Below are 18,676 nucleotides of genomic sequence, written 5' to 3'. Positions count from 1 at the left end.
CTGTGTGCTCTCTCTGGAACACGCCTGCCAAAGACACCGCTCTGGATGGGCCCACGCCTGACCCGGGCCCACACAGGAACCTTCCTGCTGACCACACCCGCCTGGCTCCCACAGCAGCAGGCAGCTCAGAGCTGGCCTCCCCACTCCCCTTGACTGAGCCCCACCAGGTCCTGGGCTTCCCTGGGCTTCCTTCCCCTTCCTCTCGACTTCCTCTCGACTCTGCAAGCTCCACTCCTGTACGCCCACCCTGCCCCTGCTCCAGCTCTTCCAGAAACATGCATGGGAATTACAGAGCCTGCAGCTACGGGGACCCCAGGACTCGCGCTCGAAACCAAGGCACCGATAGAAGGCATTTGTCACAGCTGCCCAGGGAGTCAGTGGCACAGCTCAGAAAAAAACGGAGGGTTCCCGATGGTGATGTGTGCTCAGGCTCGCTGACGCCCTGCTTGTCCACACTCACACCAACCGGGCGTTCACCAAAGGCCCACTTCATGTTGTTAGCCCTGCTTGAGAAGCCGAAGCAGCGCTAACACGGCCCCTGTCTAACACCACTAGAACAGCTGCCTGGCGTGGCAAGCAGCTCCATCACCAAAGGCGGGCTAGCATACCCTGGATGGTCCCTTCACACTTACGTGAAGCAGCATGAACAGAAGAGCAACATCAGCCACCCAAATCTTTACGAAATGAGGCCGAGGAAGCAGAGCATCAGTGAAGGGTCAGATCATGTACGACTGGCATAACGCTCAGTTAAAAGGGCTCCCAGTCAGAAGGCAGGGAGGAGGAGGAGGAGGAGGAGGTGGGGGGGAGGGGAAGGTAGGAGTCTTCCAGACTGTTCACCATGCTCTCCACTAAGTTGTTTCAGGGGAGGAAAGAGGAAGGCAGGGTTGGGAGAAAAGCGGCGAAGTATACGGCACAGAACGAGGCTGCTGGGAAAGCACCTCAGTGCTGAGCAACTGTGTGCGCGCGTGGACGTGGCACGTGCATGCCCTCAGAGTTCAACCTTCAGTCCTAGAGCCTGCACACCTGCCTCGGTGGTCCTGGCCTTCCTGGCCCTGCTACTCCCCAGGCTGGGACCCCACAGACCCACAGGCCAAGTCACACTGTATGGAGGTGACTGCCCAGAGGGCACCAGGGCTGGCAGAATGCCTAGGCTTTCACAACAGTTGGGTGCTGTGTGCTCGTTGGGGAAGTCACCAGCCCAGGGATTTGCATATGACATCGAGAAGCAACCCCAGCACCGGCCCCTCCACGTCCCCATGTGACTCCAGGGTACCCAAGGGATGTGAGTGATTCCATGCCTCTCGCACAGCGCAGCTGACACAGTGGAGAGGAAACGGCAGGACGCGCTCAGGGGCCTCCATCCACTCACCGTAGAGTTCCTGGGGTGGCTGCCACTGTCTGGTGGAGAACTCTGCTCCTCCGCGGGGACCACTTCAAATTCAGAGGACGTGCCCTGGAGAGAAGTTAGGGGCCGCTCAAGACAGTGCACTGGCCCCCACCCTGAGGGCAACAGGGCGGAGCAAGACAGCCGCTGCTCATCCCTAGCTGCTCATCCCTGGCTCCGCCGGGGACCCACTCTGCAGCGGGAGCCGCCAGCTGAGCTCACAGGCTGCTCTGCATCCCTGTGGGACTACATGGTGGCTCCTGACTAGCCACACCGCAGGACGATCTGAGGGTGGAGCCCTGGGGTCGGCCAGTTTCCCAGCTGCAGAACAGGGACTCGGGGCAGCTGACCTGGAGCTGCTGTGCTTCGCAGTGCCAAGGGCTGAGCCCAGGCTCGCCTGTGCCAGGGGAGCGCTCTGCCACTTCCCAACAGCCCCAGCCCTTCAGATTTACAAGAGCATCTAGGGTTACGGGTTGTGCCACCACACTCAGCTGTGACTGCGCTTTTTAAGGGTTTGTACTTTCAACACGTGTTCGTGAGCTTTACTAATTCTCAGTCACCCGTGCAGCGGGTACACAGGTGGCACCCTAGGAAACAGAGGCCATACAGATGGTGCCAAAGCGGGGACCGGAGCCACAACTCCAGATCCAGCTATGGCGTCAGAGCTGTCTGCGTGCCCATGTGGCTCTGACAGCTCTGAGGTGACACAGGTAACACCTGCTACAGCTACTGCCAGACACGCTCATGTGCCAGCCTTGCCAAGCCAGTCTCAGACTCCTGTGGAACGGACTGATCTGAGAAAGTGCCAAGACAGTTCAACAAGGCAGAAGTTTTCAGAAGTCATTCAACCCCACAGTGACACCCAACCCCGTGCTTTTTCTACTTCGTGGCCATTCCAAGCAAACTTCTCCCAGTGCTCACCTGGCTGATGGGCAGCGGTCCAAGCGAACCTGCACTAGTCTAGGGTTCCCATGAAACCTGGCTACGAAGTCCATTTCATGCAGGGCATGGTGGTGCATGCCTGTCATCCTAGCACTGGGGAGGCTGAGGCAGAAGGATCCCCATGAGTTCAAGGCCGGTTTGGGCTACATAGTGAGTTCAAGGCCAGCCTGAACTACATAGTGAGACCTGGTCTCAAAAAACAACAACAAAGACTTCCTCAGCCTTCCCTTGTCCTGAGCCAGGGCAGGACAGACGGAAGAAACCAGCCAGATTCCAAATGAGACTCACAATCACCATAACCACAACTCTTGTCTCAACCCTGCCCTAGACAGTCCTCCCCAGCCCTGCCACGGCCCGCTACCCAGGAGACCGCAAGGAAGGCCCTTTGCTCCCCGCCTGCCTGTGGATGAAGATGCTAAGCTCCTGAGTCCCTTGGAGCCTCCCAACCCCAGGGTACCAAGGCAACCTTTTCAAACCTGCAGAGGAAAATTTTTATTTTTGTTTTTTTTTTTTTTAGAAACAGGGTCTTGCCATGTAGTACAGGCTGACCTTGAACTCATCATGTAGCCTCAGCTGACCTCGAATCTACAGTGTTTCTCCTGCCTCAACCTCCCGGGTGTCAGGAGTACAGGCGTGAACCATCAGGCCCAGCTGCAGAAGATAACTCTTGGGATGTCTCAGTCCCATGTCACAAGTCCACGTTCCTAGCACGGGGCACAGTCAGTGCGTACTTTGTCATTCCACACCCAAGTTTTCCTGCTAAATTTTAACTACAATTTTTTTTGATGCCTCACAGGGCTTGAGACTGACTTTCTCAGTCCAGCAAGATGGGGTGCTGTTTCTCAACCCCAACCTTATTCTTCATATTTTTTTATCTCAGGAGGATGTGAAGTTGGATAAACTCTGGCCATGGCTCCAAATGCAACTTACGCTGGACGGAGGCTTCGGGGCTGGTGTGGACTCGGCGCTCGGGTGTGCAGGCGCAGTGGGCGGTGCGGGGACACCTGGGTCCTTTCCTGGAAAAGTCAAGAGATCGTGGATGAGGACACTGGAAAGGGGGGCAGGCCCAGACGGCAGCCCCTCAAAGACAGTGCCTGCCTGGGCGCTCTCAGAGCCGCCCTGGGAGTTGGGGAGCCAAGGTGGGCAGCTCTCTGGGGACTGGAGGTGGAGTCTGGAAGACAGACTCCCTTCCCTGGACCTGCTGAGGTGCCCACCACTACTGGAGCCTGCCTCCGTGACGAGAAGGACGATGCTTTACAATTAAGAAGGGCTTATAACTATTTTCCTGGCACTACATCCCATTTTAAAGTAAGGAAACTGGAAACAGAGGCTTGGCCAGATCACTGACTCGCCCAGTCACCCAGCCAGCAGCTGCAAACCTGGGCCAAACTCAGCTGCTCCCCAACCTCCTAGTGCTTTCTGCCGGAAGCTCGAAGGTGGCTGTTTTACTCTGGGTGGTCCTGGCACCAAGCACGGACTCAGGAAGGAGTGCTGAATGGACAAGTGGAGGCGGGAGGTGTCTGCTGACTACAGCAGCACAGGGGACTCTGAGCCCATCTTGGTCCCCCATTTGCCCATATGTTATCTGTCGCGCCAGCCGAGTGGAAGGTCACTGCACTGGGCTGGGCAGAGACCATAAGGTGGAGCTGCGGTAGAGCCAGCTGAGTCCCACATGGGGCTCGTGCCCTCTTTGCCCTGGACTTGAAGACAGGCTGCAGCAATGCGTTATGATCACATAAAGTCTCTGCCCCTTAGTCACTGTCACCCTTTCCCTGAACAGCTAACGGGACGTAGGCCGCAGCAGGCTAACAGGCAAGTCGGGGGAGGGGCAGAGCACAGAGCTGCTGACTGCTGTGCTGGCAATGAGACCCGAGAGCTGCCTGGTACCCCAGCCTGGCCTAGAGCTGCTGAGTAAGTATCTGTCAAATCAGTATACGCGTAAAGGTCCTGGGGCGATGTCTCGGACGCAGCAGATCATTGTGACCGCTGACGTGCGCCAGGCCTCAGGAGTGCCGAGTCACTGCCCAGTTTTAACAAGACTCTGAGGTCCCTTCCACATCTTCTGACTTTTCTGGGGGGTTCCGTAGCCACAACAGGAGGGGGGTGTGGCCTAAGGGTAAACGCAGGGGACGTGGGCTTCAGAATGAAAAGCGAGCTCCCTGTTCGGGGCACAGGCAGTTGGGGCACAGGGAACGGCCGTCACCCTGCCTCCCCTTGTACCTGTGAGCTCAGCCAGCTGGCTGAAGGAGCCCAAGGAAGGAGAAGGTGGTGGCTCATTGTCCTTGACTAGCTCCTCCGCCTTCTGCCGGAGCCTGGACGCTTCCATCTGGGACTCTTCCAAAAGCTCTCCTGGAGAGACAACGGGGAAGGGGAGCAACAAGGACCACTTAGTTCTGTGGGCTGCTTCTCCCTGTCCTGTGACCCAAAGCCACCTCTGCCTGGATTCCAAGTCCAGGCCCTGGGCTTCTCTACACCACCACTTTGTGCCCAGGTGGGACAGAGCCAGTGCTGGCCTGCGGCTGGAGCCAGGCTGCAGTGCGCAAGAGGAGCCAGCAATCAGGGCAACGGTGGAAGGGAACCCTGCAAGGAGACCAGGCCTCTTGGCACCCTCTTCCCGCCTCACACTTCCATGCCTGGCCATGGCACAGCAAGTCAGGGGGGCTCTCGGGCCTACCAATGGCACCCCAGAGAGGGCCACAGCCTATGCCCCAGTCAGGGCTGCCTGCATGGTGGAGCCTCTGAGCAGACGCCCAGTACTCAGGGCCTCAGTTTTCCTCCTCTAACTGTGGAAGGGCAAGTGCCAGCCTCCCCTCCCCAGCCGGCATCCCAGCAGGGGTCTGCAAGTAAAGGAGTGCATCTGAGCAGTCAGGGAGCTGGGAACCTGCCACCTCCAAATCCTGAGACCAGGGCAGCGGCACCAAGGCAGAGGAAGTTTCAGGAGGAGGGTGGAGAAGTCGAAAAGGCCTGGCATGCAAGAGATGGCATGTGTGCTGGTGTGGGCACAGTTCATGTAGGCAGTGGGGACAGTTTGAGCAGGAGCCAGAAGGGAAACTGAGGAAGCGAATGCCACTTTGCTTCAGGGAAGCGCTGTTCCCTGCCCCACCTCTTAGCTGTCCTGGCCAGGCCAGCTCTCCCTACTGGTCATACCCCAGAAGATGAGATCATGCTAGTTCCAGACCCACAGGCCGGGCCTTTCGACCCCCTACTCCCCATCCTGAGCATATCCAAGGTCGTTTGGGTTGATGGGAATCAGGGCGGGAAACACTGTCACCATGCTACAGAAGTGCATACAGACACATCTATGGGGCCAGGAGGGACAGAGGGTGATCTGGGAAGAGGCCGATGCCAGCTGCGTTCCCCCACCCAGGCAGGGAGTGGGTGCTGCTTTACCTAACATCTTTATCCCTTGCATTTTTTCCTTCAGCCGGGAATTCTCCTCCACTAGGCGCACAAGAGCTGCAGATGCCTCTCCTGGAGGTGTGCTGCCCCCAGGGTCGTAGATCCGGTAGGGTCCTCTCCCTTCCATGAGGGTGGCTCAGCCCACCTGGCTGTAAGGACAACAGCAGTGTATCAGGGGGCTAGCCAGGCCATCAGAGCATTCTTTCTGGGGAAGCACTCTTCTGCCAATGCCCCAAAAGCAAGTCACACAACCCAGAGCACAGCAGAGCATTTCAGGCCGGTTCAACAACAGCGTGGCAGTGCAGAGCAGTCGCCACCTTGGATCCTGATACTCGGCTCCTACACACGTGGCCGGGGAATGGCACTGTCTCTCTCAGCGGCCTCACCGCAGGGCCTGCTCATCAGGGACAGCAGGGGTGCAATGTAGAAAGGACCTGGACTTGGAATCAAAAAACCTGAGTTCACGTCCTGTCTGGTGTGCCCAAAAGGACAGGCATCCTGCATCCTTAAGGTCCCACACAGTATTAGCTATGAAGTAAATGTCCCCCAAACGCTTACCAAATAAGTAAAGGGCTAAGCCAGTAACTCACAGTGGGATGGGGGGAGTCCTGACCCCTCTCTGATGAGGGGAAACGAGAGTGTTGACCTCAATCGGTGAACTTTACAGGAAGAAGAAAAAGCCTGACTAATATTTAGTACACTGTCACCCTCCTCCTCTGGCCTCAGGTCACGAGCAGTGTGTCCCTTCCAGTTCTAATGAACAGAAGAATTTCCCATCAAACCACTATTTATTTGTACAGCAAGTTTCTCTACATTAATCTATTCAATTTCTCCTGCTTTATTTCATTTACAATCATTTTGCAGAGCGGCTTCACAATCCTGGTTCCATAATCCAAGAAGAGAAACTCTCCTCCCATTCACGCATTCATTCAGGACGACGAGGCAGCTTGTGCTGGGTTCCAGGCTGGGTCTCGGGAAATGACCGCCTCCCAGAAGGCCAGGCTCAAACCCCAGCGGGAGGCTGGCCTGGCTCTGACCGCAGGGAGCCGAGGTGCTGTGCCCAAGCACACACTCGTGGCACAGCCAGGCTCCCACACGCAAACATCCTCACGGAGTTCGCGTCCCACTAGGTGACGGGAAACATCTCACGACAAAAATTAAGCAGCAAAGATGAGACAGGCACTTTCATTTTAAAGGAGAAGCAGGAAAGGGCTCTCAACGAAGGAGCTATCAGCAGTGACCTGACAGGTGCAGGGACAGGCGTGGAGCTGTCTGGAGAACATTCCAGGCAGAGAGCAGCAAGGGCGAGCACTGAGGCAGAACACAGCCGGCCTCCAGGGCTAGGAACAGCTCATCAGCACTCAGAGCTCCCAACATGCCCACCAGGGACCTCAGAAAGACGTGGGAGAAGCCCAAACCTCCCTCCCCCAGACCACCCCCTCCAAGCAAAACCTGTGCTCCTTAGGGATCCTCAGAGCCCTGTCAAACCCAGGCAGAGACCACTGAGGGAAAAGTGAAGCCGGATGAACAATACCACCGCTCATTAATCACCAGTCCACCAGGCAGTGCCGCCGGCATCAGATGTCTTCTCTCCACGAAGCTACGCAGCATCCCTGAGCCATATCCGACCCCATCCTCATTTCATAAGGCACACAGCGGGGCCCAGCAGGGTAAGTAACTGCGCCAAGTGACGAGGCCATAAGCACACAGCTGACACAAAGCCAGCAGCACCTGCCAAGCGGGCAGAGGCTCTAGAACCCAAGTCCAGCCAGGCGCAGGCTCCCTCTGCAAGGCAAGCCGGAGTGGGAGGGGTTTCGAGCCCGTCTATAGGGCAGTCCCAGGCTATCAAGCACCCTCTGGCTCTTCCCCCAGCCTGCAGCTAAGAACTAAGAACTAACAAGGGTTTTGCCAAGAGGTCCACAGGATGGAAGGGACTAGAAAGAAAAATAAGGTTCTGCCAAGCAAGGCACCTGCCCCAAAGGCTGACAAATGGACAAACACACACTGCGAGAGGCACCCACACTCTGCTGGGCCCCACAAGGCAAAGGACAGCTGCCCACACAGCACTACTTGCTCAGGGGCAACTTGCTTTTAACTTCAAAGGTCAATGTGATACAGCAGTGCAAGACAGCACAGATGTACTCACTGAAGTACAGGGCTGGTGTGGGTGAAGCACCTGGCACGACGCAGGCACTGCCCCAAAGCACTGGCAAGTGTGAAGTGAGGGGAGGGGAGGGCAGGGGAGGGGCCTTCCCTGCTCGCCTTTCTCCATCTCAGCAGGATGAAGCGGGCAGTGCCTTGGCTAAGCATTCCCTGAGGCCGGCACAGGCACCGTGCATCTCCACGACCTGGTATGAGAACAGGAAGGTGGGTCACCCTGGAGAGGCGAACAAGGTTCACAGATGGGAAGCTGAGGGCTGACGGGGACTGGAGCTGCCTAGAAAGGTAAGTAGCAGCGGGTGTCCCGACTCTTGTCAGGTGCGCTAACAAACCCACGTCAAACAACACTACGCGATGACACATGCTGTTTTAAACTCCACGTCTGGCCTCCTCAGTAGTTTAGACTCCTCCCCACTAAGCGCAGGACCTTGTCCACCTTGTGTGCTGGGCACCTTCGAAGAGTGGCTCAGAGAATGGCCTCACTATGCCTCCAACTCACAGCAGGAAGACTGAGACTGGGCCCAAATTTCCTGAGGCCATGTCCAGACTCCCCAGAGAGAGCCTGACCTCGACCCTAAGCTGAGGCACTGCGCGCAGGCACACAGCTCCACGGGGCGGTCAGGGCAGCACGGGCAGGCACATACCTCCATGGGGCTGATGGGACACTGCGCACAGGTACACAGCTCCACAGTACAACCAGGGTTAGGCACAGCTGAGCTCCCTCCGAGATGCCCAGATGTGAGGCCAAGTGACAGAGCAGGTTGCAGGTTTAGAACCTGACACTCCCTCTGGGTCCTTTGAACCACCTGAGGCCCAAGCTGTCTCTGTCCACAGGGAAGGGGCCCAGGAAGCAAAGCATGGGGTGGGCAGGGCTGTTTTCCCCACTACAGCCAAGGTGGGCTTCTTGGCAGGGATGGAAGACACTCAGGACAAAGAAGTTACTGGGAGAAAACTCCCCGGAGATCAGGGGCTGTCAAGGGAGGGCTTGGATTCCAGAGGAAAGACAGAGAGAGGACTGGGGATTTCCAGGGCCTGCTGACCTCAGGCCCAGCTGGTCAGCAGCAGTTCCAGGAAGATCTGGGCAGACAGGAACTCCCACCGTGGTGAGTGATGGTCTAGTCACCTCTCTTGGAGGATCGTGCTCAGGATGACAGAGCTGGAGGGGAATCCCCCACAACGAAGCCAACCCCCCATTACCAAGCAGCGAGGAGACTGCTCAGGACTGGTCAGTGAACGAAGGCCCTGGGAGACCTCCAGGACAGCGTGCGTCTCCTCCACACCACACAGTGTATGCACAGGGGGCGGCGGCACTAACCCCACGCTGGGCAGGAGCTCATCTGTTTCTCAACCCTGGCACAAGCAGGGCCCAGAGCAGGGAATGCCCAAGTCACTCAACAGGCAGAATGGCGCTGGGAGGAGGACACCCCGCCCCCCACCGGCCGGCCCGCAGCACCTCTCTCGACTCCCACTGCGCCGCCTGCCTGTGGGTCTGGCTGGAGGCCCCGCATCCCCGGCTGCTACTCACCTGCAGCCGGCGGCCACACGTCAGCAGGTGACCCACCAGCCCCGGGACGCCAGCCCAGAAACAGCTCGCGCACATCGGCCAGCTCAGACCTTCCAACAGACACAAGGCAGAGTGGGAAGGGGGCCTTCCCACAGCCTGCCCCGGAGGGGCTCGGGGGCTGCCCGCCGGAACCAGAAAGGCCCCGTTTGAGGGCAGAGAGGGGCCCAGACAGAAGGCAGGTCAGGCACCAACCACAGCGCGGAGATGAAGGGATGCTCCCTGCAGACAAGCAGCACAGGGACCTGAGGGGCCAGGAGCAGAGGCCCATCACAGACGTGGCCGGGGAGAGGAGGCGGATGAAGGCTGGGTGCAGAACTGCACACAGCCCAGCCTCTGACTAAGGTCTTCCAGCTGGTCTGAGAGTGTCTAGCCAGAGCTGTGTTGCAGGCTGAGGTTGTGGGGGCGGGCCCTGGAGAGCACCAAGGTGGGGAACAGCAGATACCCAGACCTCCTAGACACATACATTTGCATAGCCATTAGCATGTGCCAAATACTGAACACTTTCCCAAGCACGGCTTTTCTGTCTGACTGTCACCACAGCCCCGGGAAGAAGGTACGGCTGATGTGTGTCTGACAGATGCAGAAACCAAAGCCCAGGTTGGGGACTTCACTGGCCCAATTTAATGCCACTGGTGACCCTACACGCCTGGAGGAAGTGCAGTTCTCCCTGGCCCAGAGGGAACAGCTCAATCAGATCTGTCCCAGGAGACCGGAGGAGATCATGGTAGCAATGTGTTCCTCCTCAGTAGGACAGGGTCCTCCAGGAAAGAGCTCAGAACAGAAGGTCAAATCTGCTGCACAACCATGGACTCATTTCCTCCTGCGTAAGGGGGGGAGCCAGGACCAGACAGAAACTGTGATGTCCCAATGCTGGCCAAAGGACCGGAGGAGACCTACGCCTCGGGACCCACAGCAAGTGAGGGAAGAGGGATGGGCCCACTGGAGCTGATTCCACCCTGGAGTGGGAATTAACGGTCCACACAGGGTCTTGAAGAGGCAGAGGCAAGTCAGGTGCTGAGGGCGCCACATGCAGAGAGCAAGCCGCCCTCAGATGCTGCCCTCTGCCCCACCGCGCCTCCCTGAAGGGGGACTAGCTCAGCCACGCATTCCTCCTTTCTGCACCTTAGCTGCCTCATCTGCAAAGTAGGAATCATAAAGGAACCTTCTGGTGCAAGACTAAAGAAATCAAATGAAACATGATGTAAGTTGGAAGGGGGTTTTCACTTTCTACTGCATATTTTCTGATGATTTGATTTATTTCACAAGAAACATAATCCACATTCCCTCAGGTAAGGGAGGGTTTCAGGTTCCTCTGTGAGCTCAGAAAGTTGGACTGCAGCTTCTACATAATTTCCAGCAATCTGCAGATAACCACTTGCTGGCCTCAGATCAGTAGTCACCAGGTACAGGACTTTAGCTAGTAAAGATGAGGCTGCAAGAAGACTTGGTCCACAAGACTGGGAACCACCTGGGCCTCATTTCCTTCCACTGCAAAGTGGAACAGCCCAGAATTCCATCCAAGGAGAGCAAGTGAGCCCCATGGAACAACAATGCAAAACGCCACTCACATTCTCGTTTTAGGGTGACATCCAGTCCTCCACAGTGGCCCCAGGTCTATCGATCTGGACCAGGCTAGACTTCCAGAGGAGCAAAATTACTCTGACACTGTGACGGTGGATACATGTCATGATATGTTTGTCCAGTGCATACACCGTGTAGCATCAAGAGTGAACCCAAATGAAAACGACAGAACTCGTAATGGTGATTCCTGTGTAGAGTCACTAAGTGCGACCAACAGGGTGACGCCCTGGCGGGCGTCCTGGTAATGGCGACGGCTGTGCGTGTTAGGAGGAGGAATGTACAAGAACTCTCTGCACCTCCTTTCAATTTTGCTGCGGTGCTGGGCATGGTGGTGCATGCCTATAATCCCAGCACTACGGAGGCTGAGGTAGGAGGATCACTGTGGGTCTGAGGCCAGCTTTGGCTACATAGTGAGTTCAAGGTCAGCCTGAACTACAAAGCAAGACCCTGTTAGAAAGAACGAACGAATGAACGAACGAACGAACGAACGAACGAACGAAAGAAAGAAAGAAAGAAAGAAAGAAAGAAATACCCTACACACAAATCAATTTTGCTGTGGACCTAAAACTGCCCTTTAAAAAAGTAAGATAAAATATTTAAATTAAAACAACAACAAAGGCTAGGCTTCACTCTCCTGAGAAGTGTTAGGCTTACCCATCAGGGAGGCCACTGCACCCACTTTAGACAAGGTGCCTTTGCGGGGCCCTGCCCCAATAAGGAGTCCAGGACTCCACCACTGGCTGGGTCCCCAATTCAGTGATAAAGACGCTGTTGGTGTAGACACACAGAAACTAGGACTCGAACCCAGAACCTGGTCAAGGTTAACAGAGCAAACATCTTCCCCTGCCAGCGGGGGTCCTGCAAATCTCCATGGCCCTCTTAGCTGTAACAGTTTAGAACCTGCTATCCAGGAAACTACCATTCCCAGCTCAAATCCCCCCGGCCACCATCAGTCCTCCCAGGAGAGCGTGCAGGGGTGCACTGCCTCCCCAGGAGCAGCTCACGACCCTCAGCTGATGGACGGCCAGCCCATGGCTGGGGTGGCTCTCCTCCCGATGTGGGCAGGCCTGAAGCACAGCCTGCAGACTCTGTGTCCTCCCACTCCTCCCTCTGCTGAGTCACCTGCAGACACAGCCCTGCCGCTTCTGTGACCTGAACTACACAGCACCAGACACCCATGCTAGAACTCAGCCCAGGACATCAAGGGGCTCACACAGCGCCGACAAGGACTCCAGGGCAGCTGGCTGGTGCGAGGCAGGGGGTGGGTGGCCATCCATTAAGCGGTGCCTGATGCCAGGCACTGGGCGGCATCCTGACCCGACGCACATTACCTGATGTGTTCCTTACCACACAGAGATGAAAAGTATTATCTCTGCTTTCCAATGAGGAAACCCATCTCCTTCCCAAGATAGTCTAATCTCTATTTTTCAGAAAAGTTAAGTCATCTGCCTAAGGACACACAGATGGTTCTGCCGAGCTCGTCCTGCTGTGCTCCCCTCCAGAGCACGCTTTATGTGCCTCTAACTCTGCTTGCGTCCAGGACCTCCTGCAGTCACCAGGGCTTGGCGACCCAGCTGCATGGATGCTCTGCGCTAAGCCTGTCCTGGGCTCGCCCAGTCCAAAGAGGAGCTGGGACTTCAGCCAGCCAAGTCCAGCAAGCCAATGACTCCCAGGGCAGCCGTGCAGGGACAGCAAGGATGCTTTCAACTCTGCCTTCACTGCCCTCATCCTGCCCACTGGGGTTCTGGGAATAAAGAGCAAGATGCTTCTGGAGACCCGAAACCCCAAGTCTTCTCTTGAAGCTAACCAGCCTTTGTTTCTCACCTTGTCCCACAGGGCCAGGATTCCACAACTACCACTACAACCCTATAATAGCTACTGGACAGACAGTTGCTCCTGGGGCTGACAGCACTCCAGTTGTGGTTTGTGGTCAGACTGGAGTGTCCTGAGCCCCACCATCAGGTATCACACTGCTGATGAGCACCCCAGTGCGATCTGATTTTCTTAGGGCTGGCTCATCTACAGCACAGCCCACACGGTCAAGACGTGGCCCCAGGACCACACAGTGGTGAGGCGCTGGAGCCACGGAGAGCTTCAGTGACTGGGGCATGGACTCACGGGACTATGGGACCCCGATCTCCCCCTTTCCTTGCCTCCTGGCTGAGTAGGGGGGCAATTATGATTCATGAGGCACTGCCTGCCCATAGCCCCAGGCAATGGGACCGATGGATCCTGGCCTGAAAGCTTCTCACTGCAAGTTACGCAGCTCAGATGCTCCCCAGCGAGGGGAGCTAGGGGTGCTCTATCTGTGTTGCTGTCAGAGTCTGCACACACCTGAGTAGCTGGGAACAGAGCTCCACCTTGGAGGGGCGCTTGCTGACCAACCTGGTCACCTCCCTCCAGGCATCTAGAGCTCGTCCCGTCAGCACATGCAATCGTCACACAAAGATGCCCACTGATCTGTAACAGCAAACGTGTCCTGAAGGTCCACCAAGAGGGACAAATTTAATAAACCATGGGGCAGCCATTTACAGACACTGAACAGCCAGCCATCAAAAGTCGCGGGTAAGGTGCTTTTGTAATGACAGAAAAACGCTCATGAAATAAAGAGCAAAGTGCAGACTTCTATGTGTAACGAGAGACTAGTTTTTTTAAAAACTACCTATCTCTGTGTGTGCAGAATCTTAAATGTACCCCCAAAAAAGCCTGGAAGCATACATCCCAGACCGCTACTAGGAGGCAGCATCTACTACAAAACCCAGCAGAGGGGCTGGAATCAGACTTACTTTACCTAAGTATTTAACCCTACATGAGAAATCTGGCCCTGCACTTGTACAATTTAAGCGTTAATTTTTACATATGGTAGGCACAGAGGAAGCAGACAGGAAAAGAACAGAAGACAAGTTTACTTTATACTTCTTATATTGCTTGAGGTTTTTGTTGTTTTTCTCCCTAAAGGGCATATGTCATTCTGTAATTTTTAAATTTTTTTTTTTTGTTTCTGTTTTTTGAGACAGGGTCTTGCTATATAGTTCAGGCTGACTTGAAACTCACTGTGGAGCCCAGGACGGCCGTGAATTCACAGCAATCCTCCTACCTCAGCCTCCCAAGTGCTGGGATTACAGGCATGCACCACCATGGCTGCTGTTCTGTAACTTTTAAAAGGAAGATTTTAAAATAACTTTTTAAACAGTTTAAGTGGCCTGGCAAGGTTAGAAGGACAGGGAGGGCCCACTGTCCTGGCACCAGGTGAGGCTGGAGCACTGTGGGTAAGGGTGGCAACTTCCTTATTATATGCCCGCTTTGTGTGCACAGACCAAGCTGCAGGCACTTAGTAAAACTGGGGAAAAGGCCCAAGGACGAGTTTTCTATTTAAGGGAGTCAGTCTTTGGAGAGGTGGCAACTGTAGTGGACAGTTTCCTCTGGAACCCTAGAAAGGACCTGGATTCAGGAAGCCAGACGTGACCCAGGGAAGCACAGAAACACCCGACGACAGAAAGCACCTCAGCTGGGAGTGAGGTGCAAGAGTCTCCCTGGTACAGCCCATGAGCGCTCACACCTGGCATGACACTGTGCCAGCAGGCAGAGTCCAGAGGTGCAGGGCTTGACCCCCAAGTCCTCGGAGCGAAGTGGAACCCAGCTTCTCTCACGCCTCTGGCTCCAGCCTGGTGCTCCTGCTGCACAGGACTCCAGGAAGGGCTGAGGAGGCAAAGCGCCCCTCTCTCCTTCACTGCGCTTCCTGCCAGCGGCAGGGGCCTCACTGAGCCCAGCAGAGGCCTCAACTAGCAGTGGTAGCGACAGAGGGCACCCAGCCAACCTCAGGACGGGCGGGCTGGCTTGGGCGTGGAGCTCGGCAGTGCAGCACTGCCCAGCATGTGGCACCATAGCTATGTCCAATCCCCAGCGCTGCAAAAGGAAAGAAGCAGGGTGGGACTTTTCTATCTTTCTGTCCCCAGCATGCCACAGCAGGGCAATCCAGCCCTGTAACTTTTCCCCTCGAAAATGAAGACTAATTTCTGACAATTCCTGACAACTCCTCTTACAGCAAACAGGGTAGAGAAGATTAAAATCAGGCCTGCCTCTGTTCCCTCCTCAGGTGACCCTGGACAGGTCTCACTTTGCTTGTTTCCCTCTCTGGAAACGTTGTATGGACCAGGCCAGAGACAGAGCTGTCTGTAAACCTTGAAGTGCTCCCCAAACGGGAGCCATGATGGCTAAGGGAGCGTGAGGAACAGAGAGGCTGGACGGGGAGGGGTGCTCCAATAAGAGCCAGGGAGGCCTATTCAAAAGCAAAGGGCTAGCAGCGCACACCTGTAATTCCAGCTGAGGAGAGAAGATTGCCACAAGTTCAGGGCCAGCCCAAACTACAGTGAGAGCCTGCCCCCTCCCAAAAACCACCACCACCAAACCAAATCAAACCAAGCCAAGAAAAAAACCCCACAAAATGTTGTGATTCCATATTAAGGAATACTACGCAGCAGTGAAAATTAAATCAGAGCTATGTGTATAAACAGGGATCACTTTCTCCAATATAACATTAAGTGAAACAAGCAACTGTGTGGAAGAATAGAGGAAGCATGATAGCACTTATACAATGTTTTATGGTATAAAACAATACTACTTATTGCTTAAAGATATACACATCTATAAGGAAGCCAGAAAAAAATACCTAAGAATGATAAAGACAATTCTGAACACTTTCTTTGAGAGGCTGAGAGCACGACCATGAGAAATTTGGAATGTAGACCATGAGAAATTTGGAATGTAGAATCGCTCGAAGCGTACAGTGGGTGCTCTACATCTGAAAGACCGCTTAGTACTTCCTCAGCATCAGCAACACCAGCTCCCAGGGGCAAGGTCCACAGGAGAGCAGGCGGAAGTGCAGGTGTGGAGGCCGAGGCCCCTCTGACCGCTGTGGAGCCAGCCCGGTGCAGGTCAGTGCGGTGAGCCTACAGGCCGAGGGGAGCAGTTGAGCTGCAGCCTGAAGCAAAGCTCCAGACCCACAGACCCCTACGCCCACCCTGGAAATACCAACTTGGACCTCTGAGCAGAACTGAGCGGCACCTGGAGCAGGATGCAGGGTCCTGCCTCCTGGCACTGCTCACTGCAGTCATCTGTCCCATCTGGCGGGGTGACCATCCCAGGAGGGCCATGGGAAGAACACCACGAACTTCCTGCAGGGACCGCGGTGGTGGCCAGCCTCTGTCTCTAGGGGTTGCGCACCACCCCCCGCAGAGCAGGAGAGCTGTTCCCTGCCTCCGGTGCCTTTCTCTGCAACTCTCCCAAGAGCCGGAGACCCTGCCTGGGCAGATGGATGGAAGGGGGAGACACGGTATGCCGGGAAGTGGGGACAGAAAGGCCCAGTCCAGGGTTAGAAAGCCAGGGCCTTCCAGGGCCAATAAGAGGGCAGCCCAATCCTGGGGAGGTGCTGTTTCTAGAGCTGGGAGAGATGCCAGCCGGCCTGGGCCTTCATTTTGCAGCTGGGACACCAAAGGCAGCAAAGGGTAGACACTTGGCCCAGCCTCCATGGCCAGCCATGGCACAGACGACCTGAGGAGGTCTGACGGTGCTCCCCATCACTCTCACCACAGTCCCTCGCCTCCAAGGGGTCAGGTGAGCAATGAGGGAAACACGGGAGATAGCAAAAGGCCACCTGGGCTGAGGTGGACTCACAAAGCAAGATGTCTGTCACAGAACTGGAGGGCCCAGGGTTGGGGGCAGCTTGTTGGCCTAGCACCTCCAGCAGAATCTCACTTCAAACACTGTTTCCAGGGTCAGGGGTCCACACAGGAAGGGTAAAGGGATCCCTGCCCTCACTTTATATTCCAGTAAAAGAAAGACAGTAATACTGTGCCAGCCAAGAAGTTCTGTAGATATCCTCTCTCATTCACAAATAAACAATTTATCTCACAGCATCAGAAATATATGAAAAAAATAAAACTAACATGACAGAAAGTGAAAAAGGGGGCCACTTTGCATAGTAAGGTCAGGGAAGGCCCCTCTGAGGAGGTGGCAGTTGAGCTGAGCCTTGACAGATAAGGAAAATCCAGCCAAGGGAGGAGACAGGTGTTCCAGGCAGAGGGAATGGCAGCAGGAAGGCCCAGGGGAGAATAACCAGCCGGGCTGGAAGACCAAACCCAGCCCAGATGGTGCGGCCAAATCATAGCAAGTGCACAGCAGTATAGTCAGGGAGGGATGGAGGCGTCAAACAGCCTCCCACAGTGCCACTGCTCTCAGATCGCCCTGACCCCGCCGGGACATCCGGGGCCCAAGTCAAAGGCAGCTCTGGGGCGAGGGTATGAGTCATACCCCACGGCTTCCTGGGGCCCCAAAGGACCCAGTGTTGGCATCTAGAAGCAGGCACCAACTCTCAGTCAGGCTACACCCACACCTACAGAACACCGTGGGCAGGGGACCACATGGTCACTAAGTATGTAGCGCAAGGACACGCCCACCCGGGCTTCCAGAGGGCGGTGACCGAAGGCTCCCCCCCAGGGCCATCCGGCCCTGATTTGCAAAGACAGTAGTACTGGTCAGCTGACAGGGAACAGGGCCCAAGGTTCCAGACCTACTAGTCTTGGGCAAGTCTTCACTTCTCTGGGCCTTAGTTTCCTCATCCGAAAACTGAGACTACAGAGGCGACTTAAATAAGACACTGAATCCACAGCACTGCCTGGCAGCGGATCACAAATGTACGCCAGAGACAGTATCCTGATCCACTTCTTCCCTGCCTCCATTTGCTCTGCTGCGAAGCGGACAGTAACACAGTATCACAGGGTTGCTGGAAGTTTGAACTATAAATACCTCACTCTTCCGATAAGACATCCATTGTCAGGAATCAAAAAAGTATTATTTTTTGCCCTGAGAGTCCCTTTTTCTGACCTCTCAATCAGACCCCGAATTCCCCTCTACCACACCCCATTGTTTGGAAAATGAGTAAGAGCTGATTAAATACCGTTTTGACGTTACAGTGAAATAAAAATGATGCATTAGGAATCTACACATTTCCCTGCACCGTCATTCTGCAAGGGGGTGGGGATGGATGCCGCCGATTCTTCTGCATCATCAACGAAAGTCCCTTCTGCCCCGTACCGGCTTCGCACCCAGCGGCACAAAATTCCCACGCGCTCCGGCAGACACGATTAGGGCAGAATGCAATGACCTCCAGGGGCATTACCACACACTGCGGCCAACGTCCTCCCTGCAAACCCACCTCGGTAATAACTCCAACCCCCAAATCACTTCCGGAAACGTACTCCAGCCACCCCACGCCTGCACACCAGTGTTCCCGACGGTGTGCAAAGCACGTTCAACACAAGCACAAACAGAACGCCAGGCCCCTGGAGCTACACGGCAGAGTTCAGACCCTGACTCTGCCCTCACTCGCTATGCGAGCCGAGCCTCCAGGAGCCTCCGTTCCCTAACCTGTAAGACGGCGGTGAGCACGTTCACATCCAGTACGTGCGCGACCACCACGCGAGTTTAACCTCCGCAGAGCGCTTAGAGCCACAGGCGGGGCCGCCCGGCAGGCGCTACCACTATTTTCTCAACGTTCTGCCCGCTCACTGCTGGCAAAACTTCACGAAACTACTGGCACCGCGCAGGCCACCGTCGCGACGCGAGCCTCCCCGTGCCCGCCCGCCCCC

At 55.7% G+C, this 18,676-nt stretch overlaps 2 protein-coding genes across 7 annotated transcripts in view; both read right to left on the bottom strand.

The window, feature by feature from the left end:
• Tnip1 (TNFAIP3 interacting protein 1) overlaps positions 1-18,676 on the bottom strand; it is a 46,522-nt gene that overhangs the window by 21,216 nt on the left and 6,630 nt on the right. For 4 of the 6 annotated variants that reach the window (XM_013508186.1, XM_013508185.1, XM_005376061.1 and 1 more), the window contains exons 2-5: positions 5,717-5,874; positions 4,547-4,675; positions 3,257-3,342; positions 1,370-1,453 (exon numbers count right to left, since the gene is read on the bottom strand). In XM_013508186.1, coding sequence (XP_013363640.1) covers positions 1,370-1,453; positions 3,257-3,342; positions 4,547-4,675; positions 5,717-5,852 — 435 coding nt within the window. In that variant the 5' untranslated portion in view covers positions 5,853-5,874. Of the gene's footprint in view, positions 1-1,369; positions 1,454-3,256; positions 3,343-4,546; positions 4,676-5,716; positions 5,875-9,410; positions 9,433-18,676 lie in introns of those variants that run through there. The other 2 variants (XM_013508187.1, XM_013508195.1) reach the window with 2 other exon arrangements.
• LOC106147189 (translation initiation factor IF-2-like) overlaps positions 15,844-18,676 on the bottom strand; it is a 12,323-nt gene continuing 9,490 nt past the window's right edge. Inside the window, exons 8-9 of the mRNA XM_013507353.1 lie at positions 17,340-17,380; positions 15,844-15,979 (exon numbers count right to left, since the gene is read on the bottom strand). Coding sequence (XP_013362807.1) covers positions 15,844-15,979; positions 17,340-17,380 — 177 coding nt within the window. The remainder of the gene's footprint in view (positions 15,980-17,339; positions 17,381-18,676) is intronic.

Source organism: Chinchilla lanigera, unplaced genomic scaffold (genome assembly GCF_000276665.1).
Source record: "Chinchilla lanigera isolate Chin_1 unplaced genomic scaffold, ChiLan1.0 scaffold00007, whole genome shotgun sequence".
In the NCBI taxonomy this organism is placed as follows: Eukaryota; Metazoa; Chordata; class Mammalia; order Rodentia; family Chinchillidae; genus Chinchilla; species Chinchilla lanigera.
The sequence above is the reverse complement of the archived record's forward strand: the minus strand, read 5'-3'. Positions and strand labels throughout refer to the sequence as shown.